The sequence below is a fragment of the Aspergillus fischeri genome, genomic scaffold, assembly GCF_000149645.3.
Source record: "Aspergillus fischeri NRRL 181 1099437636266 genomic scaffold, whole genome shotgun sequence".
In the NCBI taxonomy this organism is placed as follows: Eukaryota; Fungi; Ascomycota; class Eurotiomycetes; order Eurotiales; family Aspergillaceae; genus Aspergillus; species Aspergillus fischeri.
The window spans coordinates 843043-864393 of NW_001509760.1; the positions used below are offsets into that span (position 1 = coordinate 843043).

At 49.9% G+C, this 21351-nt stretch overlaps 8 protein-coding genes across 8 annotated transcripts, besides 2 other annotated features; 6 read left to right on the forward strand and 2 right to left on the reverse strand.

The window, feature by feature from the left end:
• Nucleotides 1–888: 888 nt before the first annotated feature.
• NFIA_049970 (GFA family protein) lies at nucleotides 889–1473 on the reverse strand (the record flags this gene model as incomplete). Its single annotated transcript, XM_001257551.1, has 4 exons — nucleotides 889–1139; nucleotides 1196–1259; nucleotides 1321–1367; nucleotides 1422–1473. 4 exons carry the CDS (start codon nucleotides 1471–1473, stop codon nucleotides 889–891), a joined length of 414 nt encoding a protein of 137 aa, XP_001257552.1.
• Nucleotides 1474–3364: 1891 nt separating this feature from the next.
• NFIA_049980 (putative aminotransferase, classes I and II family) lies at nucleotides 3365–4705 on the forward strand (the record flags this gene model as incomplete). Its single annotated transcript, XM_001257552.1, has 1 exon — nucleotides 3365–4705. One exon carries the CDS (start codon nucleotides 3365–3367, stop codon nucleotides 4703–4705), a length of 1341 nt encoding a protein of 446 aa, XP_001257553.1.
• A 1622-nt stretch (nucleotides 4706–6327) lies between these two features.
• On the forward strand, nucleotides 6328–7800 carry NFIA_049990 (uncharacterized protein; the record flags this gene model as incomplete). Its single annotated transcript, XM_001257553.1, has 2 exons — nucleotides 6328–6788; nucleotides 6837–7800. The coding sequence occupies 2 exons, from the start codon at nucleotides 6328–6330 to the stop codon at nucleotides 7798–7800; spliced, it is 1425 nt and encodes a 474-aa protein (XP_001257554.1).
• Nucleotides 7594–7636: a microsatellite.
• Nucleotides 7801–8424: 624 nt separating the features above from the next.
• NFIA_050000 (putative flavin containing polyamine oxidase) lies at nucleotides 8425–10301 on the forward strand (the record flags this gene model as incomplete). Its single annotated transcript, XM_001257554.1, has 7 exons — nucleotides 8425–8549; nucleotides 8593–8623; nucleotides 8668–8805; nucleotides 8853–8880; nucleotides 8926–8945; nucleotides 8989–9241; nucleotides 9289–10301. 7 exons carry the CDS (start codon nucleotides 8425–8427, stop codon nucleotides 10299–10301), a joined length of 1608 nt encoding a protein of 535 aa, XP_001257555.1.
• Nucleotides 10302–10792: 491 nt separating this feature from the next.
• Nucleotides 10793–12605, forward strand: NFIA_050010 (uncharacterized protein; the record flags this gene model as incomplete). Its single annotated transcript, XM_001257555.1, has 7 exons — nucleotides 10793–10864; nucleotides 10917–11035; nucleotides 11150–11351; nucleotides 11409–11619; nucleotides 11858–11959; nucleotides 12237–12303; nucleotides 12377–12605. The coding sequence occupies 7 exons, from the start codon at nucleotides 10793–10795 to the stop codon at nucleotides 12603–12605; spliced, it is 1002 nt and encodes a 333-aa protein (XP_001257556.1).
• Nucleotides 12606–14115: 1510 nt separating this feature from the next.
• On the forward strand, nucleotides 14116–14803 carry NFIA_050020 (DUF3716 domain-containing protein; the record flags this gene model as incomplete). The annotated part of the gene is made up of 2 exons (XM_001257556.1): nucleotides 14116–14525; nucleotides 14590–14803. The coding sequence occupies 2 exons, from the start codon at nucleotides 14116–14118 to the stop codon at nucleotides 14801–14803; spliced, it is 624 nt and encodes a 207-aa protein (XP_001257557.1).
• A 49-nt stretch (nucleotides 14804–14852) lies between these two features.
• Nucleotides 14853–14881: a microsatellite.
• A 2152-nt stretch (nucleotides 14882–17033) lies between these two features.
• Nucleotides 17034–18016, reverse strand: NFIA_050030 (putative short-chain dehydrogenase/reductase family protein; the record flags this gene model as incomplete). The annotated part of the gene is made up of 4 exons (XM_001257557.1): nucleotides 17034–17090; nucleotides 17138–17321; nucleotides 17371–17910; nucleotides 17961–18016. 4 exons carry the CDS (start codon nucleotides 18014–18016, stop codon nucleotides 17034–17036), a joined length of 837 nt encoding a protein of 278 aa, XP_001257558.1.
• Nucleotides 18017–18636: 620 nt separating this feature from the next.
• NFIA_050040 (glutamine synthetase family protein) lies at nucleotides 18637–20309 on the forward strand (the record flags this gene model as incomplete). Its single annotated transcript, XM_001257558.1, has 5 exons — nucleotides 18637–19072; nucleotides 19133–19389; nucleotides 19436–19488; nucleotides 19538–20227; nucleotides 20279–20309. The coding sequence occupies 5 exons, from the start codon at nucleotides 18637–18639 to the stop codon at nucleotides 20307–20309; spliced, it is 1467 nt and encodes a 488-aa protein (XP_001257559.1).
• Nucleotides 20310–21351: the final 1042 nt, after the last annotated feature.

The following is a 21351-nucleotide window of genomic DNA, read 5'->3' on the forward strand; positions in this document are numbered from 1 at the left end:
TTTAGTGGAGTCCGCGGTGTAAGGGTATGTTTTTGGTTCGCCTCCATTAAGAGATAAGCGTCAGGGTAATTGTGATTGAAATTCACGTACTCAGCTGATCTTAACTGATGAACGGAGAGGAGAAACCTCACCAGGCCTTATATATATCTAGGTCTGAAGCTATGATGGCCATATTTACGTGTTAATTCTAAGCAGGCTGCGAAAACGTGATTCTAGAAACAACTGCATATTCTCGGTGATTCATCTCGGTGACTGATCTCGTAGAAGCTTTCCCGAACTGCTGGTTAGGTTCCACCAGACAAATTCGGCGGCCATAGTCATAAGAATTGTCAGCGACGAGCAAAGTTACTCCAGCCCGAGGTCCTCTGAAGGAAAGGTTACACTTCTACTCTATAACATCATGGCTTGTGGTTCTCTTTCACCATGCCTAGTCCTGATGCCACGAAAAACTAGTGAGATTGCCTGATTGCCACCCCAGAAGTTCATCTAGTCTAAAAATGACCAGAGTGCATGGATCATTTAGAGTGTATATTGGTCTCCATTTCCTAAAGATATAGACACGTATACCTCTGCGCCTGGGACATCCGTATAGTTTTCTATGTAGAAATATAACTACACTTTCTCAACCAGAGGCCAGATACAGTACAGTGATATACGAATGCTTTTGTTCTAGGATAGCAAATGTGGATGGAGCAGCTCGAACTGCCGTACACTATGCCAGTTCATAAGAGTATAGCAACGTGAGAGGCTAGGAAATAATTCTTTGTAGTATCTGACAAATTGGGCCTCTGTTATTCTAACTATATAAACTTCAACTATACCTCACCATGGATACGTCACCTAGTCAACAATTAGTTACCAGGGTCCAGACAGTTGCTTTTCCACGACTCAGCCAAAGTGAGGCTCCTGCTTAGCACCATCAACCGCACCAAGGTAGGAAATGCGGTCTTTAACGTAGAACTCGACGTCGACTCTGTTGCGCAGATTTGCCTCTCCGTTATCTAGAGTGCCAGCTTTGATGACAGTCTTGTCACCCATAATGTCCAACTCGGTGAAAAGGCTTGATCCGCAGTTTCCGCAGAAAAAATGTCTGTTATTTTTGCCACTTGCACCTGCAATGTCACAGAATTTTGGGGTTCCTATATAATTTGATGTCAGAGAACATTGTAATTAGAATTAGCCTGTTCTTGCATACCTTTGGTGACCTTGAAGGTATCCCTTGGCACCACAACATTGGAGGTAAACGCACCACCTGTCCACTATTGAAATCATTGTTAGTTCCCAGTTACCCGAAGACGCCAGTTTGGCATATTCAAGTACCTTCTGACAGTCAACACAGTGACAGAGAGCCGTTACAAGAGGCTCAGCTGCATAATTCGTAAGTATGTACATTACATGAGGCATGCGCGACATTCACTTACAGGGTGAGGTATAAGTGGTAGCACCGCACATGCAACTTCCGTGAAGAGTCATGGTCGCCGGTTTAATAGCTTCTCTGAGTAAGGAGTACTGTTGTTGGAAGTGGTTATGGATGTAGGACCAACGCTAACCCAGATCAACTCAACAGTTTTCCTTTTGCTTTGTTTTGCCTTTTACCCCCTTTTATACCTGCGCGCAGGACACTGCCGGTCCGGATCGGCACCCGTTGATATTCGGTCATTCAAACACCGAATCGGTGAGGATATCGTGGCATATGTACAACCCATACCTTATCAATGATATACTCATAGTTTGCACACATCGTATTTGACTCGTCCAAATGCTGCTCCAGAAGCATAACGTGCAAAACATTGGAGACAAATGCTTACGAGACGACTTCGGTAATAATCCCATGAGACATCTTCACTGAGAGCTTCGGGAGGCCGGTGCTGATTATTGAAACAGGTGGTAGTACATGTCAGTGGTTATGAATATCACTCCTAAGGCTCCAACGAACAAAGGGGGAAGGGCTGGTTCAGCAGTATAGTATGGATCTATACGATATACTTCGGAGAATATCCTCGGTGATTGCTCTCGCTTTCGGTGATTGCGAGCGTTTGAGGAACCTCTTCTGTTGACTAATTGCTGACTGTAGAGTCCCGTATGAGACATATTATTGATAAATGTTTCCAAACGGTTGGCCCTTTTACATAATAGATCGGGGCGCTAACATCGGATGGAACGCCGAGTGACCCTACGCGCATCTCTCTGAAAACCATTGGCAGCTCGGAGTACTCGGTAGGCTCTAGAGCGATAAAGTTTGAGTTATGTTTGGCAACCTGTCTCTTTGCTGACTATATGAAGTGGAGTGGGGTCCTCTAAGCAAGACTGCATGTCTGAAAGCAAACCTGCCCACACACGGTCGTCCTCGTGACAGGAGCATTTTCGCTGTATGGCGGCCCACAAGTTCCCAGTCGATAATCGGACCTCACAAGTGAAACAGCGCAACCTGGCATTTCCTGTTCGTTAAAGTGAAGTTATGCTGGAAATCTTCTTTGAATGGTGTCCCTTAATAGAAGCACAGTTGTAACAACAAATTCCCCAACATAGGTATCCGCTGCCGTATCCACAGAAATGATATGACCAATTGATTATTTGTTTGAGGGACGGGGTCATTAGTTTGAAACACATGGCAGATGACCGAGTTCAAACACCGAACTCGAGCCAAGGATTACTCTTCGGGCCTTTCCTTCCTATTCTCGGGGCGGCTCTTTCCAAAGCCCTGAGTAGGGGGTCACCGAGATTGCGCCACGGTTGATATCGTTTTAATGGTTTTCTAAAGGTTCGTTTGTGGGCCTGTTCTGTATCATGCATTCACCCTATAACCCCAGTACATTAGATTAACTACGGATGGGTAGACAAGCGATAACTATTTCAAACTTCGGGGAAAGAAACGGAGATATTCCTCTCCTATCCTTCCACATTTAGATCGTTAGCTTAATTCACCTCAATACACATCCAAATCAGACACCGGTCACAAAAGCCAGACACGCAACCAAACACCGAGGTCCAGTGTTGCCGATGTAGAACGGCTATTTTCAGGATGGGTTAAGTCAGTGGCAGAGCAAGAACAAATCAGCTCGGACTAATGACCTATTGGATCTATATTTATTGCAGAAAAAGATTTTGCTTTTGAACATATGCAAAAAGAAGTGGACGTGGATGAGGGGGAGGGGAGTGTTCAATAATAGGATTTGCAATACATGTAGTTATTCAATGTTATGTATTTGATACCGGACTGTTGATGAAGCTTATTCCCGTCACCAGGCAAGTATGGGATATAAATCTGGCGGCCTATCTGTCCGCCTACCCACTTATGATGTTGACTAGTAGATTTACCTGTCTCCCATCGGCTATCAGCAGAGAATTTCTGCCACAATTCTCCATGATGGGCTCTCTCACAGCCTCTGGCTCTCGAGCAACCCAGATCTTTTCCCGCCGTGGCCAATCCGCACTAGTACATGGCTCCAGGATCATTTTGTGGGATATCACCAGCAATGTGTGGCATAAGGAAACAAACTCCGACGGCTATGTCAACGTCGGAGTCGCCGAGAACACTCTGCTTCATGATATTTTGCTGGACTACATCCACGCCAACATCAGGCTGACAGCCAACTACATCACCTACAATGACGGCAGCATGGGATCCAACAGACTCCGACAAGCGGTTTCACACTTCATGAACCGCCATCTGAATCCCGTTCTCCCTGTGGAACCGCAGCAGATCGTCATAACCAACGGATGCTCTTCAGCCATCGAGCAGCTCAGCTGGGCATTCATGGAGCCCGGCGAAGGCATTCTTTTAGGCAAACCCTACTACGGCACGTTCATTGCGGACTTGTCGCTTCGCCCGGGTGCGGTGGTTGTTCCCGTCGACTTTGGCGATATTGATCCCCTGGGTCCGCAGGCTGTCTCACAATACGAGAGGGCTGCGATGGAGTTTGAGAGGCGCACGGGGAAACGTGTCAGGGCCTTCATGCTCTGCCATCCGCACAACCCTCTTGGCCGTTGCTATCCCCGGTCAGTCATCGCCGACCTGATGCGAATGTGCCAGGCCCGACAGCTGCACCTGATTAGTGATGAAATCTATGCCATGTCCGTCTGGGACAATCGCGTGGACACCGACGTGCCACCTACTCGGTTTGAATCTGTCCTGTCGGTTGACACAGCCGGTTTGATCGACCCTGATCTGGTGCATATCATCTGGGGAATGAGCAAGGACTTTGGTGCCAACGGTCTGCGCTTGGGAGCCATCGTCTCCCAGTCGAGTCCTGAGCTGCAGATGGCTCTCAAGGCCATGTCTCTGTATTCCTATGTTTCTGGTCTTTCCGATCAGATCACCTCGTCTCTGCTGCTCGATGATGCGTTCACAGATCGCTATATCCAACTGAATCGCGAAAGGCTGTCTGAAGCCCACGCATTCTTCGTCCAACTACTCTGGAAATATGATATTGAATACATAAGAGGATGCAATGCTGGCTTTTTCGTGTGGATTAACCTCGGCAAGAAGTACCTCGAGGCCAACCCTGGAAAAGCGGTAGGGGGCGGTACTGCCCTGACTGATATGATCATGCAGAAGTTGTTAGATAAGAAAGTCTTTTTGGCAAGTGGGACGAGCTTTGGGTCGGAGAAGCCGGGTTGGTTCCGGGTGGTTTTTGCGCACCCATTGCCTTATCTGGAAGAGGCAATGAAACGAATTTTGCTGGCCGTTGGACCGGAGGTTTAAATTGCTACTCGGGCTTTTTTCTGGGAATTTCCTTGTTCTATTCATCGATTTTACCGTACTAACGAATGAGCTGGATTGTACTCTTCTTGTTCTCTAATGCTGGACCGCGCTATATTTGTAGTCCCCAGCTTGTAACAAGTGGTGGATGGTAACTATTCCTCGGGGATTAAGCCAGCAGCTTGTTCGACTTCCTTTTGCATCAACCTTAGCATAAGGGATCTCCCCATCCTCCATGTTCCGGGCTTTGTTCAGGCACAAGAATGTCTGTGTAGACTTGGCATTCATCGTCTTGGCAAATGCAAATACTAAGCAGCATAGAGGAAGTTACTATAACTAGATAATAACATCAAGACTTTTGTACATCAGTTCAGAGTTTCTAACTGAAGTTGAGGGATCAGGGTGTGAATACCACCACTTGTGCCGGCCGTCACCATAATAATACTACTTACCTCTGCTGCATGGTATTATATAGATTCTGTAAAGCAAGGACCTGTGAATTCCTTCTAGTCTTTTATAAGACAAGTGGTTTGCAGCATAATAGAATTAGTTTTGCAGAGCACAACCAGAATATGAACATTCTATAGTACATTATAAAGATCCATGTATGATAAAATACTAAGGACCTTATACCCCTGCTAACCCACTAAAAAAGAAGATACAGAATTAACTAGAGTATCACAAACCCCAGGTTTAAGTGATTTAACCTACTTTTTCTATTAGTATGGCAGGGTGGCATGTAAGGTATTACTAGAGGAGTTAGGGAAGATCTATATCATATATAGTTATATATTATTAGTTGCATTTGGTCTGAGACTCTGAGTTCGGGTGAGTTCAAACCTAGTTGGAACTGGACCGCTGTGATTTTGAGTCTAAAATTTAGAAATCAGAACCAACCCTGATCTGTTCTAATTCAGTGTGATCAGGGAGAAAGAAGAAGTTGGGAGAGATGATGGTTAGGACAGCAAGGACCAAGGGGACAGTTCTTATATACTGGAGGTCACAATGCAGGCGGTATTTACAAGACGGCGTGTCAGGAGACCATACCCAAAACAGCAAAACTAACCATAACAGGAAATTCACAGGTCCTCGCTTTACACCACCTAAATAGATCTCATGCCCTGTGGCTGCAAACCATGGTTAAGTAATCTTTCCTGCGGGGGAGAAAGCTTGACTTATTGACAGTAGCTGCGGTCCACGGTTATTAATCAATGTCAGATAGTCCCCAATGACTACTTGTTCAGATGGAATAAACTAGCCATTGTCATTATTCTGCTAGTTAGAGAGGTAAGAATCTGGAAAGCGTGAGGTATCCTACTAGTGCAGACTGCAGAGTGTCTGTCAGGACATGGTGTTCTTATCACACTGTAAAGGACGAGACATCATTAATCAATATAAATAACCAGACTTCTATACATTATTAGCATAGAGATGATCAGTGGGACTTACAGAGTCCATTCTACGTAATCGACTGATTATGGTGTCTGATATGCAGTAGCGTGAGTAACTAGGCAAAGCGGGGTATCAGCTACAGCTTACTCTTCCCACACCTCCCACACAGTGCCACACTACCCTCTTAACCTAGTACACCACCAATCCAATGGTCCCCTAGCAGGACACAAAGCATGTCCGGCCTTGAAATCCTCGGCATAGCAGCCAGCATCCTGCAAATCGCCGACCTCGGCGCCACCGTCTCGGTCAAGCTATGCACCTTCTACCGGCAACTCAAATCCGCCGACCAATCGGCGCAGAGCCTCTCAAGCGAGGTCGCGCTCACCTGCAGTATTCTCCGCCAACTAGGCGAGAATCTCAAGCAGGACGAGCAGACGCGGCTGTATTCTGCGCAGGCGTTCGACACCGCGCAGGAGGTGCTGCGCGAGTGTGAGAGGGTGTTTAGGCGGATTAGTGCGGCGGTGGATGAGTCGCGGGTGGACGCGACGAAGAATGCGATTCAGAGGGCGGCGAGGCGGTTGGGGTTTGTGCTCATGGAGAGGGAGCTGGATGTGCTGCGGGGGAATCTAGAGAGGTTGAAGTCGACGATGTTGCTTTTGTTGAATGTGATTATGTATGCGGGGCAGGTGCGGAGGTGAGTTTTGCGTTTTGGGAGATAATGAGTGAAGCTGACGGTTCACAGCCGCGCGGAGTCGTCTGTTCTCAAGGAGCAGAGGGGTTTGATTCAGGTGCTGGTGGAGGAGAAGAAGGCGGGTGAGGCGCGATTCGACCAGTTGGTCAAGGCTCTTGAGTCTGCCGATATCAACCACCACGGATCAGGTGGGCAAGATACCCTCCCTCCATACGAGTCCCTGGCAGAGGAGGACGCATTACGCGAACTCCGGACGTATCACCAGCTCGTCAAGCGGCTACTCCAAGAAGTGGATGCGTGCCGGTCGGGCATTGAGCGGAGCCGGTATTCAAGATTCAGAAATGGAGTGGTCAAGGTGCACGCGGCCGAGGTGGAGGGATTTCGACGAGCTCACGGGGAGATTGTTTCTCGACTATTCGAGGATCCGCTGTTTAGTCTGGCACCTGAAATGGATATCGTCGAGACACACACTCAAGAAAATGACAACACTGAGGCTGAAAGGCCACAACGCAAAGAAGCCATAGCGAAGCGAAGACGAGTCGACGAGTTTACACACCATACGAGTTTCCCTCCCGAGGCATATGAGAGGGATCGTCTACCTCTGGAGCCATCCGGCTTTAACCCTTACGCTGGTCAGATCGAGCACTCTGCTCCTTCGATTGAAATGGTCAATGAGAGAATCAATGCATATCGTGCGCGTGACAGAGCTTTCTGCGACTACGAAGGAACTATCGAGGGCGTCCGTCCCCGTATCAATTCTAACACGGCTTCTGGTCGTGCTATCGGGAGGCAGATTCACCACATTGCTCAGCAACAACAGGCGCAGCAACAACAGGCTCAGCAACAACAGGCTCCTCCCAGGAGCGAGATAACGCCATTGGAGAGATACGTGTTCGAAGTTGATGTTATCCCAGTTCCTGCTACGAAGACAGAAGAAGTTAAGGAAGCTGCTGATACGGTGGACGATTTACTTCTGAAATGGACAACATTAGGGCAGAATGACCTCTTGGCTTGATCTAGGAACTTTCTTTTTCCTGCAAGTCCAGTAACAGTTTCCTAAGACTATCGTACATGTTCCTAGGGATATTGGCAAAGCGCCTATACACTGTGAATAGCTTGAATACGTTGCGCGGTACATACTTGCTACTGGCCTTGGGCATAGTAGAATAATCACGAGGTACTAAATAAACCTCCATCTGATCATCTGATAATTTCAAACAAGACCACTCGTCAAGTTCATCAATCATCCTCGCACTAGAGTTGACTCCCTTGCTTCTCCGGCAGCACCAAGAAACTTACACCTCAGTTTCGAATCCTCAACAAGCCAACCAATAAGTTCTTACAATCACGACCATTCCGCCTGGACTTACCCGCTTCGTCACTCCTCTCGTCCCTTGTGGACAGTCCCCAGTGGCCCCGATAAGCCTTACATGCCAAGGCATCGTTTGATTCGATCACAAGATATCCCGCCCGTCGATCATGTGCCCGGAAGTGGTACAAAGAGGTGTCAATGGTCTGTTGTACGCCTCATTCTGTATTGCTTTTCTTTTTGCAACTGGGGAGATGAGATAAATATGAGGAAGGGTTTTCGGGTATGGATTTTGTCTTTCTATCGAACTGCTGAGTGTTGTTAATGAAGATGCGGTTGAGATATGTACTTCCTCTTGTAGCGGATTGGATACTGCAGACTTGTGAGGGATATGTGGCGCAGCAGGTGCCTCTGAGGGATAATGGCAGGTGTGCGAGGACTACAGTGGCTATTCTGTAAGTGTTTATCCGGGTATATCAGCAGTGCTGACTGTAGAAGAGGAGGAGGAGTGACAGGGATTACCGCCGCTGTAAGTACTATATTTCGATACTGACGAGTGGCTGACTGTAACAGCAAGCGCTGGCAAATGCATCCATTGATGATTTTCTTATCCTCGAGTATAGAGATCGGCTTGGAGGTAGATTGAGACATGAGGAGTTTGGAGAAGATGAAAATGGGAATCCGTATGTGGTTGAGCTGGGGGCGAACTGGGTATGCAGCCTTAGAACTCTATGCGTAGATGGAGTTGACTGGCATAGATACATGGAGTTGGAATGGGTGTGAGAGGTATGTATTGTACAACTCAGTAGCCGTTCATGCTAACGTGCACAGAGAACCCTATTTGGCAACTGGTACGTCTCTCCTCCGATCCACGGCAAATATTAACGGCCCCAGGCAAGAAAACACAACTTGACAGTTACACATTCCAACTACAGCTCAATACGCACCTACAACGAGACCGGCTTCATCGACTACCGACATCTCCAGCGCGAGTATGCCGAGGCCAACCGCGCCGCCTCTAGAGAAGCAGGACGCATCATGACCGAAAACCTGCAGGATCAGACTGCGCGGACTGGCCTCGCGCTGGCCGGCTGGCGGCCACGGAAAGATGATTCGGCAGCGCAAGCAGTGGAATGGTGGAATTGGGGTACGTCTCACCTCACTCCGAGATCGAGATAACTGATCCAGTTGTAGACTGGGAATCCGCCCAAACACCCGATACCAGCTCTCTCGTCTTCGGCCTCGCCGCCGAGAATATCACATTCCAACAGTTCGGAGCACGGAACGAGCTTGTCATCGATCCTCGCGGCTACAGCGCCATCATCATCGGCGAGGCCGCCACATTCCTCTATAGCGAGAATGGCGCTCCGAGGATGGATCATCGGGTCTGGCTGCAGACACAGGTCATTGAGATTGAGTACTCCGACAAAGGCGTCACGATCCGCAACAGCGACGGTAGCTGCGTGGAAGCCGCGTACGCCATCTGCACATTCTCCCTCGGCGTTCTGCAGAACGACGCAGTCACTTTCCGTCCTGCACTACCCGGGTGGAAACAAACCGCCATCCACAAGTACACTATGGGCACATATACTAAGATCTTCATGCAGTTCGAGAAGATGTTCTGGCCGAACGACACGCAGTTCTTTTTGTACGCGTCGCCGACGACAAGAGGGTACTTTCCCGTGTTCCAGTCTCTGTCGATGGAGGGGTTTCTTCCAGGGTCGAATATCCTGTTCGTGACTGTCGTGGATGCAGAAGCCTATCGGGTGGAGAGGCAATCCGACCCGGAAACGCAAGCTGAGATCCTCGATGTCCTCCGGCAAATGTTCCCTGACAAGCACGTTCCCGAGCCGAAAGCGTTCTTCTACCCGCGCTGGTCGGAAGAGCCCTGGGCGTATGGGAGCTACTCCAACTGGCCGGTGGGTACGACGCTGGAGATCCATCAGAATCTGAGAGCGAATGTACAGCGGCTGTGGTTTGCCGGTGAGGCGACGTCTTCGGCATATTTTGGATTTGCGCACGGGGCTTGGTACGAGGGGAAAGAAGTCGGAGAGCATGTGGCTGCGCTGCTGCAGGGGAAGTGTGTTACGTTGCAGGGGCAGAAGGCTTGTGGGGAGAGGAGGCACTACGAGGTGCTACATGGGACGACGCCGTTGGAGGCATATAATGCGATCAATGGGTGGCCGATGAGTAGCGTTGAGCTGTAGATTCACTGCTTTATTTGTTTCATGGAGTATGGTGAATGAGAATAATCTATAGCTGATTCATATGCTTTTGATAGTGAATAGACTGATATTATGTGAATATTTAGTCCCTGGGTTTCCCTCCGACTGCCCGGTTCAGTCATCTCTCCTTAAGCCTATACATGGACTTCTGGATATGTCCTCTTAAGAAGTCCATGTTAATCCACACATCTACTGTGTGAGCAATCTTCCTCTCCCACTTCGTCTATACTTGTCTTTTTACTTCTTACTAAGAAGGTGATAATAGCCATTATCAATCTATCATAGCCAGTAGCGCAAGGCTACATAATAGCTGCCGGCATCTTGATTTCCAACAGAACGGGAGGGATGAAACCGGAAAACATCAACAATCTCTCCAACGGGATGACGCTAAGAAATGCTCTACGTGAGGAGTAGGGCGGGCCCTTCACAAGACTCAACTCCAGGATTGCCTGACGCGCCTTGCATCCGCAATCATGGACGATATCAAGGTGTTTCTTGTATCCGTGTCCGGAGGTTCGACCTTGCAGGTGCAGTACATTATCCGCGTATGTTATATCATTCAATATGAACCCCACAGTCAAGCTAATCCTTCTACAGAAGTCTTCGGACCTCACCCGTTCCACTTCGCCCCTTCCTGTTGAGGAAGCTCCATCTGAGACGCCCAACCCCGACTTGGACCATACACGCACTACTCTGGCCGCGCCCTGCAAACCCCCGTGCCTGACAGCAACTTGACCGCGCCAACCTCAGTATGTGGACTTCACCCAATGATTCCATTAATCATTGTAGCAACTGACCCATGTTCAATTCAAGGTATGTTCAGTCATCAGAAGTCTGCTTAATCGCCTGGCTAATTCGCTCAAGTACTCGCTGGCGGATGAGGACTGGGAAGCAAAAGCTTGCCAGCAGTTCTTCGAGGCGGCCAGTGCACTAATGCGTTGTGGCGCGCCAGAGCTTACCCTGACTGTCTACGTGCAACTCAGGGTTGGGGATGGAGCCAGTGGCTCCGGATCCGTGCAACTTGAATTTGCTGTAAGTGTCTTACTTATATTCTCTCCGCGGCTGGTTATGCTAACTTGTTATGTCAAGTCCGCTTTCCGGAACAACATCGGCACCAAGGAGGAGATATCGGACATGCTTGGCTCGTCGTCAATCCTCTACGGGGCCGATGACAGTCTTGCAACGACGTTCGTAAATTGCAAGAGGATTATCCAGCAATCCTCCGCCAAAGCGATTTATGAAGTCACATGGGATGGAAAACCGGCCATCGCGAAATGCTGGTCCCATCTCGAGTCGAACGGTCTGCTGCTGTGTCCTTATAGCATAGTATCTCAATCGCTAATCCTTTTGTTCTGTAGGTTTGCTGACGAAGCGAGGACGTATGAGAGCATCCATGCGCAACGTCCAGCCGGTTTCGATTTTTTCCCCTCACCCTTTGGGACTTGCATGAGCACATGCTGAGAGCTGCACAATGCACTCGATATAGCTCACTCACTGCATCTCTGCGTCGATAGGAATCTGGATCTCTTCATTCTCAGTTCGGGGGCAGGTGGCTCTCCAGGTAGTGGTCAAACTTAGCGACGATGGCGGTTTACCTCCCTTTGCGTCGTCTTTTGCAAGTACCACCTCTGACAGTTATTGTAAGAAGCTGTATGTTTTGATACCTTCCGTGTTCTTTTAACATGCTAACAGTAGTGTTGGTTAGGTTGTTCAGGAATGGTGGGCAGGTCCTTGCCTTATCTTGTTGGGGCTTCGTTTCGACCTCGACGGCGAGATATGCCTGCAGTAAGTAATCTCGTGGAATCTTCATGGCAAATGCTCAATGAAGGTAATACAGTGCGCATGCAATGTGGAAACTTGCAAAGATAGGAAGCCACAGCCTACGCTGGTGATTACCTGAATTTCCAATCAGATCAGGTTGCAGAGCTTCTGTCCGCAAGACATCAGTTCTAAAGAGCATTCTATGTCTGCTCGCTACACTCAGGTAAGTCTATCAAGAACAAAGCTACATCTTGATCATCTATGGAAGTATGGATACTAATGATGTGGTTATACAGCTCAAGGCCAAGAAGAGCACTCCGGCCAATAGCAAAGAAGAAGAATGATGAAGACGATAAGCCTGGCAAGAAAAGACATCGCTCCCCGTCACAGAAGAAGAGATCTAGAGAGTGGTTTCAAAAGAAGATAGAGGAACGCAAGGCTGCCTCGGCAGCCAAGAAGGAGATAGCTACTTGGTGGTCTCCGAGCTACAAGCCCGGTCGGAAGAATGCCAACCTCGCAAGATGACAATGACCATCAGACACCTGGCCGCGCCGGAAAGTGGCGACCAGTTTCCATCTGTCCAGGCGCATCCCTGCATGCAAGACCTGCTCCTTATGACATATTCGGCTGGCCCCCATTGCTTTCTCCTCGCACAAGCCATTTGCAAGGTACTGGTATTATCATGCTTGGTGCCATATTGTCCCTCACCATGGCCCGATTCCGCGAGGAATAGCACCGGGCACTCAGGCAATACGCCTAACACGGCGGGTGGTTTTTGGCCAGTCGGTCAGACCTGGCGCTAGTCCAGGGGATGTTCTGCCTCTGGACGTAGATAAGCTGCGAGCCATAGCCCCAGATTGAAAGGGCCCGACGGACGAGCTACGACAGTTCATTCACATATACGGGATAGCACCTTCGACGATGAAGCAGATTGGTAACTTTCACTTTCTCCCTTTACGCGAGAGTACAATGATTGCTAACAGTTATCCATACTAGTATCTAAGGGCTATAAGAAGATTCTGAGAGCGTTGAGCGCTGTCGGCGGCTACTTTTGCAGAGCCTGTATCTGAACGACGAAGAGGAAATCCTCTTCAAGCTAATCACAACCCTAGTCGATGGAGGCAAAACCGACTAAGTGGAATTGAAGAGTATCTGTTCAATGATTCCCCGCGTGCGGAGGAGAGAGAGATGACTCCTTGGGCAAGGAGCCAGGGGAAGGTCAATCACAGCAGTATAATACGAACCTTGCAGGGCAAGTTGGGATGTAGATCGACTCGCAGATCGCAGGGTGTCTCGCTGGAACACACACACTTATTCAAAGACCTGCATGACATTCCCAAAACAAACGGCTCGTTCGCACGGTGGCCTTTCGACCGGTTGAAGGACCGAGAGGCTAGTGCTGGTTGGATCCAGAAGGGAGGTCAGGGATGGCGATGAAAGTCGATTCATGCATCAATAGACTGATACAAGAGGGTTCGCTGCTGAAAGGACGGTCATCATCTCGAGCATGGGCAGGCCAATACATCGTTTAGAAATGGCAACTGCTTGGTTATACGATGCCATTAACCATGGAACAGTCTCATGGGACGTCCACCTACTGAAGCTGGGTATGGTCGCGCTACAGAGCGCTATAGGCTGCCGGCCCGGTTCGTCTAATCTTCCATCATTTTGAATATACATACTGATGTTTAACTCCAGATAGGAGATCTAGTCCGGGACATGTTTGACAAGGGCTTTTCCTGAAATGGGGGGATATGATCCTCACAGTCGGTGATACACCTGATGCTGTTCATGGGCGGATCAGTCTCCAGTTTACTAAAGGCCACAGGTACATCTATCCTTCCCTAATCATGCCACATCCCATACTCACAGATCTTCTTTAGGAATGAACAGAACAAACCAAGCCTCGATGTCACATCCCCTGGCGAAACTCCTTCTAATACAGATCGATAATCTCCTTTCGTCTCTTTCAGATACGGACTGCCTTAGTGTCCTTCGTACCTTGCTCCGTATCCGTAGTGACGACTTCGCAACCATGCCTGTCCAGTTCGCAGATCGAGAGGGTGCACTAGCTGCAGCCCGAAAGGAAGTCCCCTTTTCACTCACGAAGCCACATGAATCGCTCATAATTCTCATGGATCCCGCTCGTCCACTGGAATGGGTATCCCGAAATGGGATCGACCAGAAAAAAGACGTTAAGAACGAAAATCACCAGAACGCTGTTTTGTTATACACCCGGGGTGTGGAGCCAGACGAACCATGTAAGTCTTGTGCGAATGGCGCGGGGACATTCCGACGTTGCATTGCTGCCCCCGACTTCCTCATAAACGAAGAGCGTCGTTCGCTCTTCGTGGGAGCATGCGCCAACTGCGTTTGGAACTCGAAGGGATCGCAATGCTCATTCTACCTCGGGAAAGGGCATGGTTGGGATACCAAGCACGATTCGTAAGAGTTTCCTCTCTGACTATCCGCATTCGGTTCCCCTTGATTGATAATGGTCTTCGAATAGGATGTTTCTCCAGCGTGGCGGTCTCTTGGCTACCATGAACGGCAACCCCGTACGCCAGATATCGTTCACCACCAACCCGAATAGAACCTGCATGTGCCCGATCGCCCTCATTCTGATCATGGCGCTTCGTTTCGGACAAATTGAGACAGACATCACTACCTGTTTATATACCGCCCAGACACGACCAAGCGAAATAATACTGCGGGAGAACTAGTCACCATTATTTTGGCGACCATGCGAGTCCCAGGATCACTGTTGAGAAGTGGGAGAGGGCCGTTTGGGAGAGGGCCGTTGTCCCAGTCAAATCTCACACATACAATTTAGAGGCCCATGCATCGCCCGACATTGATTCTGTGCCCAGGCGCGCTCATTGATATGCGGCTAGCGAAGCTTAGGACGCAGAGGGACGTTGAGCGCATAAAGGCGCGTATGACACCGTGGCCTTCCAAAGGAAGTGTCGCCGAGTGAGAGGCATGCATGCCGGAAGCGATCAGTATCAGAGTTCCAGCCACAGGGTGACTCCTAAAGGGCCTGAGTATCAACACCGCTTGGGGTCTTTGAGGTCCTTGTGACCACAGTGTTACAGTCAAGAGACTCACGAGCAGACGGTCAACCAGGCTTGTTCAAACCATGAGACATCTTGCTTTATGTTGTTTTACCAAACTTGATACGTTCCAAACTTGCCGCATGCCCATCTTTTTTCGGTTTTCTTTTACTACATGGGCAGATTGTTGTACGCCCACGGTCACGGGCGGCTGTATGTTGCTTATCCAGCTCTCTTAGCAGGTAGGCTAAGAATGACAACTATCGTCCCCGACATAGTGCTCCCACCAATGTTGACTCAAACGATATCCATGGGTGCAGCATCGTGCCTACATCAGATGAGGAAATCGTCAATATGCTATTGTTGACTGCCCTCAGAAAGTCTGCCCGAAGATGGCTATGGTACACGCAGAATGACTAGGCAGCAGTTACCAGTCTAGGGCAAAGTGTTGTCTAATGAGCTGAGGCTTGGACAGATGGAGCTCTTTGAATTCTTGCCGTGGGGTTAACATGAATGCATTGCAAAAGAGAATACCAGACGACGACCTAGGGAAGTTCCCATGGGCCAGTTTGCCACCGAACTCTAGTCTAGATGCCATCAGACGGATCATTTCGACGCCGATAATGGTCCATATACACGCCCTCCGTATAGAGGTTCAATCGGATCCGATCGAGGAATGGTATTTCAGGCGAGGAGGCCAGAGCGACAGGATGAGGAGCCAGAGAGAGTCCATGCAATCATTGAGCGTATGGCCTTAATATTGCTATAAGTAGACTGAGATTAGCCAGTTCATGCTCACTGAAAGATTGAACGGATGTTTTTAGTATTCAGTACAAGCATCATAATATATCTAAGAATCTAAATTGAGTACGGACTCATTTACACTGACCAAAGATTACTTCAACATACGATAAGCAGGGTACAGACCTCTTCAACCCTGAATCACTCTGAAAGCATATCAGAAGATCCCATGCAAACCCTGTCTTTACTACACTCACTGCATCTGTACATCCTTTAAGCTCACCGTCAACAACACAAAATGGCCACACCTTCGACTTTAGCCCCAAATTGCTCTCCGAACTCCCACCAACACCCCCGAGCTAGTCACTCCCGACATCCACTTCATCATCATCTCCCCTGTCCCACCAGACGCCGCGAGGAAACTTATCATTGACCCCCGTGATGGCGGCGACCCCAAGCCCCTACACATGTTCTACAACGCAGACATACGCAAACTATCATCAACCGGCCCAAGCTCCCACTGGAGATAGCAACGAGTTACTTTGCAGACTTTACCCGGTATACAAGGCTCAAAATGGACCTTGCAGGGAACCCATCCCGACAGGCTCGGTGACGGTGGAAGACGGGCCGTCCGTATGCCAAAGTGCCCAATGCTTCGTACGTGGCGGGGCAGACGCTGCGACTGCGACGCAAATGGCTGAACTACGTTATTGAGACGGGATTTAGGAGTTGCTTTGTCGGTTGTGGCTGACAAGGAGTGGTGGTTTGGTCAGTCGGATGGACAGGTGCGAGGGGTGTGATTGTTGGGGTGAGTGGAACGGCGCGGAGGGTCGTCATTGAGAACTGGGCGCAGAGGGGTGGTTCTCCGATAAAGAGCAGGAGGTTTGTATTTCTGGAGCTGAGGAGGTAGCGGTTGTTGTTGCTGGGGATGCACTGAGAATCAAATTTGAGGATCTTTTTTTGTGGCCTGCGAGTGGTGATACAGGGGATTGGTGTTTCGGCGCGAGGGGTTGGAAATCATGGCTGTAGTAGTTTGATGTTATTGCCTTGTGAATGAGGTATATACTACTTCCGGCGGACCTAAGGTTGGAACAGGAATGCTGATTAGGCTTAATGGTATATTCGGTGATATGTGAACTGATAGCTACTCGAGATGAGATTAATGACCAAGGTTCTTAGGAGCAGCAGTCGCGGGGCCTTCAGGGGTAACGTATGCCTGTTATTGTCAGCATGATTGTCTGAGCCATGGAGTAGAAGTCATACCTTGGTCATGCCCCCATCCACGACAAAATCGCTTCCATTGACGAAACTGCTCTCGTCGCTGGCAAGGAACACGACCGCATGCGCCTGCTCAATGGCCTCGCCGAACCGGCCTGTCGGGAAGTGAACCTCGCGGCGGTGACGCTTGGGCTGGTCATCACCTAGCCAGTCTTGCAGAAGAGGAGTGCTGCGACGCGGTTAGCAGGTTCTCGCTATCTAGCGACGGAACGACTTACTTGAGCGGAGCAGGGCAGAGAGCATTGAACCGGAAACCCTCACGAGCATGGACGATAGCCAACTCTCGAGTCAAGGCGAGAACAGCACCCTTGCTGGCTGTGTAGGCCAGCTGAGGCGTTGCGCTTCCCACCAGGGCAACCACACTCGCCGTGTTGATAATGCTACCCCTGGTCTTCTTGTGACGACGCAGACTCAGCACCGCATGCTTGCAGCCAAACCAGACACCCTTGACGTTGATGTTCTGTGTCAGATCCCAGATCTTCTCTGGTGTATCGACCGCATCGGCGTCGTCAGCGTGCATGATCCCCGCGTTGTTGAACATCACGTCCGTTCCACCCCAGCTATCCTGGGACTCGACCATGGCTTGCACTTCAGATTCCTTGGAGACATCGCACTTGATTGTTTCGACTCGGGGCGCGTTGGGGACGACTTCCTTCACTTTGGCCAGGGCTTTCTCGAGAGCGGGAGCGGAGATATCGGCCATCAGGACGTTGGCACCTTCGCGAGCGAAGAGGATGCTGGTTTCGAGACCGATACCACTGCGGGGGATCAATCAGTATGTCAATTGAGTGATTAGATGATGCCTTACCCTGCGGCACCAGTGATGATGGCATTCTTGCCTTGGAGTCTTCCTCGAGAAGCCATTTTGTCTGTGAAGCTCGATCAGTAACTGAGGCTGCGTAGTGTGGGGTAATTGATAGATATGACAGGGGGCGTGTGAAGGCAAAACGACTTACTATGAGACTTGGGGAAAGACCGGGAAAGGACAGACAATCTATGGAAGCGATTGAGCACTCAAGATTCTATGGAGGAAAAGACGGTCAGGAGTCGACGAGCCAGCAAGGAGAGATACTGTGACACAGCTCCGACGCGGGGCATGTGGATCGAATTATCTAATCGGCGGATGGCCGGTGACGATAACAGTTGGCGACAATCCGATGCTCGTATGCAGGAAATATAGTGAAAATCATTTTCTATTTATCTCTTCAATCATCTAGGCAGGAAACTACTATTCTGTCCTCCAAAAGCAACTATCATGATCGCTTATCTACATCGGCTCCTACCCCTGTCAGTAATATGCAATAGGACCGATGTGGCCAACAGACCGTCGATAAGCTCCGATAAGGCACCTAACCTAGGCTCTGAGGCTCTCCACACTCGAGACGGCCCCCGTCCTTCCGCATCTCCAACCCCCTGCCACCACGCTGGTGAGCTCCAGTGCCGTCTACAGACTCAACTTACCGTCCCAGGAAATCTTGTCAACTATGTCCGCGTCCACATCCTCCTGCGAAGTGACCCTCGACAACGTCGCCGAAATCCTCAAAAATGACACCAAGGTCAAGCTAGCAGGTGTCGACGTGGACGGCCAGCTGCGCGGCAAGCTCATCTCCAAGAAGAAATTCCTCTCCATCGCGGCTGACGGGTTCGGATTTTGCTCGGTGATCTTTGGCTGGGACATGCACGACCGGACATACTTTAAAGAGCTGGCGATCAGTAATAAGGAGAATGGATACCAGGATCTCGTCGCAGTGCCTGATCTGAGCAGCTTTCGCCGAATCCCCTGGGAGAACGATGTCCCCTTCTTTCTTGTCAGCTTTTTCGATCCGGAGACTAAGGAACCTGTTTGTGCTTGTCCACGGGGGCTGTTGAAGACGGCCCTCAGTAAGGTGGAGGCAGCGGGATACCGTGCTATGGCCGGGGGTGGGTTGATTGCTCTGCTTGATTCCCCACGACTTTGAAACGCTTACTGATTGATTTCAGCGGAGTATGAGTTCTATCAATTCCGCGCACCAGGCGACTACCCCACACCCGAACGGAATGCCTCCGCGACCGCCGCCTTTCTCCAAAAGAACCCTGTCGAAGCGTTGCCTGCGCTGACGGAGGGTATGTTTGGATACAGTCTTACTCGCCCCATACACAATCAGGATTACTACTACGGCATATTTGACGCATGCGAGCAGTTCAACTGCGAGATTGAGGGATGGCACACAGAAAGCGGGCCCGGTGTATTTGAGGCAGTGAGTGTCCTTGGCTGATGGACAGGGCATGGGCTGACGCGTTCAGGCATTACAATTCGGGGAAGCCAAGGAAATGGCAGACAAGGCCGGGTTATTCAAGTAAGTCGGTCGTTGTATACGAAGCTTTGGCGACTTGCTGACCTTTCAGATACGTGGTCAAGTCTATCGGCGCGAAACATGGCATCACGCCAGCATTCATGGCCAAACCACGCGAAGGTTTGCCCGGCAACAGTGGACACATGCATATCTCGCTGGTTACGGAGGATGGAAAGAATGCTTTCCTCCGCCCGACACCTGACCCATCCCCGCCCTATCCAGACGTAGCGCACCTCTCCGATCTAGGAAGACACTTTTTGGCAGGTATTCTAACGGGCCTTCCGGATATCATGCCTCTTTTTGCACCAACGATCAACTCATACAAGCGGCTGGTGGAGAACTTCTGGGCCCCGGTCACCGTATCCTGGGGTCTGGAGCACCGGGCCGCTTCCATCCGGCTGATCACCCCGCCCACAGCCAGCGCGAAAGCAACTCGATTCGAGGTGCGTGTGCCCGGTGCAGACGCGAACCCACACTTTGTCCTAGCCGCTATCGTCGCGTTGGGTTGGCGCGGTGTCGAGAAGAAGCTGGAAATCCCGGTCCCGCCTCTGTCCAAGGGCGAGGACATGGGTGGTGCCAGCGATCAGGGCATCCGACTGGCCAAAACATTGAAGGAGGCGACAGTTGCATTCATGCGCAAGGATAGCGTTGCACGAGAGGTATTTGGCGATAAATTCGTAGATCACTTTGGGGGGACGCGAGAACATGAGGTGCACCTGTGGGAGGAAGCAGTGACTGATTGGTTTGTGTTCTCCGCATGCATGACGACAGGGATTATGCTAACGCAGGACAGGGAGGTGCGGCGGTACATCGAAACGGTCTAACGAGTCTTACGGTCCAACGGCTGTTGTATATACCCTGGTTGTCTGTTTACCTTGACCATGCTGTATCTTCGAGTTGATGCCTCAGCGAGCGTTGTACATTGATTGTCACTATGCAGGGAGTATGAAGTAAAGCGTGATAGATCCTCTATTTGTCTCTTATCGTCAGTCTGAAACAGACACCACCCCGTTTGCTCCCGAGTGTATATCAAATCGGAATGGGGCCCGGAAGCTAGAGCTCTGTTCTCGAGCTACAGAATATCACATGCGGTCAGCCATCTTCACATGCCACATGCCAACACTCAATATCGCAATGTCGACAGTCAGTAGATATAACATTTGATATAATAGTCGGTTGCAGTCCAAGAATAAATCGTATCCTTGATATTGAATTGCTAAATGCGTCTGTAGAATGTGGTGTTGATTGTGGTGGTATTGATAGTAGTCGTCCTGATGGAAGGATGCTCCATCGGAACAAGTCGGACAAGAGCCTGAGGCAGCGACAGGCCGAAACGGAGCTGCAGGGTTCAGGCCTAGATCATCCTGACGTTGGACCGCGGCTTCAACGGCCAGGGAGATCTCGGGCATGCGGGAGGACTTCCTCGGTTGATCTATTTTGATCTCGAGATGATCCCGTCAGTCACGATTAGCCGTATTCAATAAATTAATCAGTGCACCGAAACGGCCGAGAAATTCATTCACTCATAATAGACTAAAGCGAGCAATTGATCCTGAATGCGTGATTATATAGTAATAGTATTAGCAGTGGATGATAATCGATCGGTCTGCGGCGGCCCCCGGGTGAGGGGAAGCGAAAGACACCTCAGGCAGGACGCGGGGAGTCGGCCGAAAGATCAATACACGCTAGTAAGATAACTGGTAATCTATATTTCCTGTCTGGGCTTAGTGCGAGAGATGTCCGCGGAAAAGTCATGTGATTTGCTCCGAAATAGTCAACTTCCGCTCATCCAGCCCTGGTTATGCACGATGACTGGCTGTGGTCCATCAGTGATAGGATGTTTTCCACAGTTTCCCTGAAGAACGC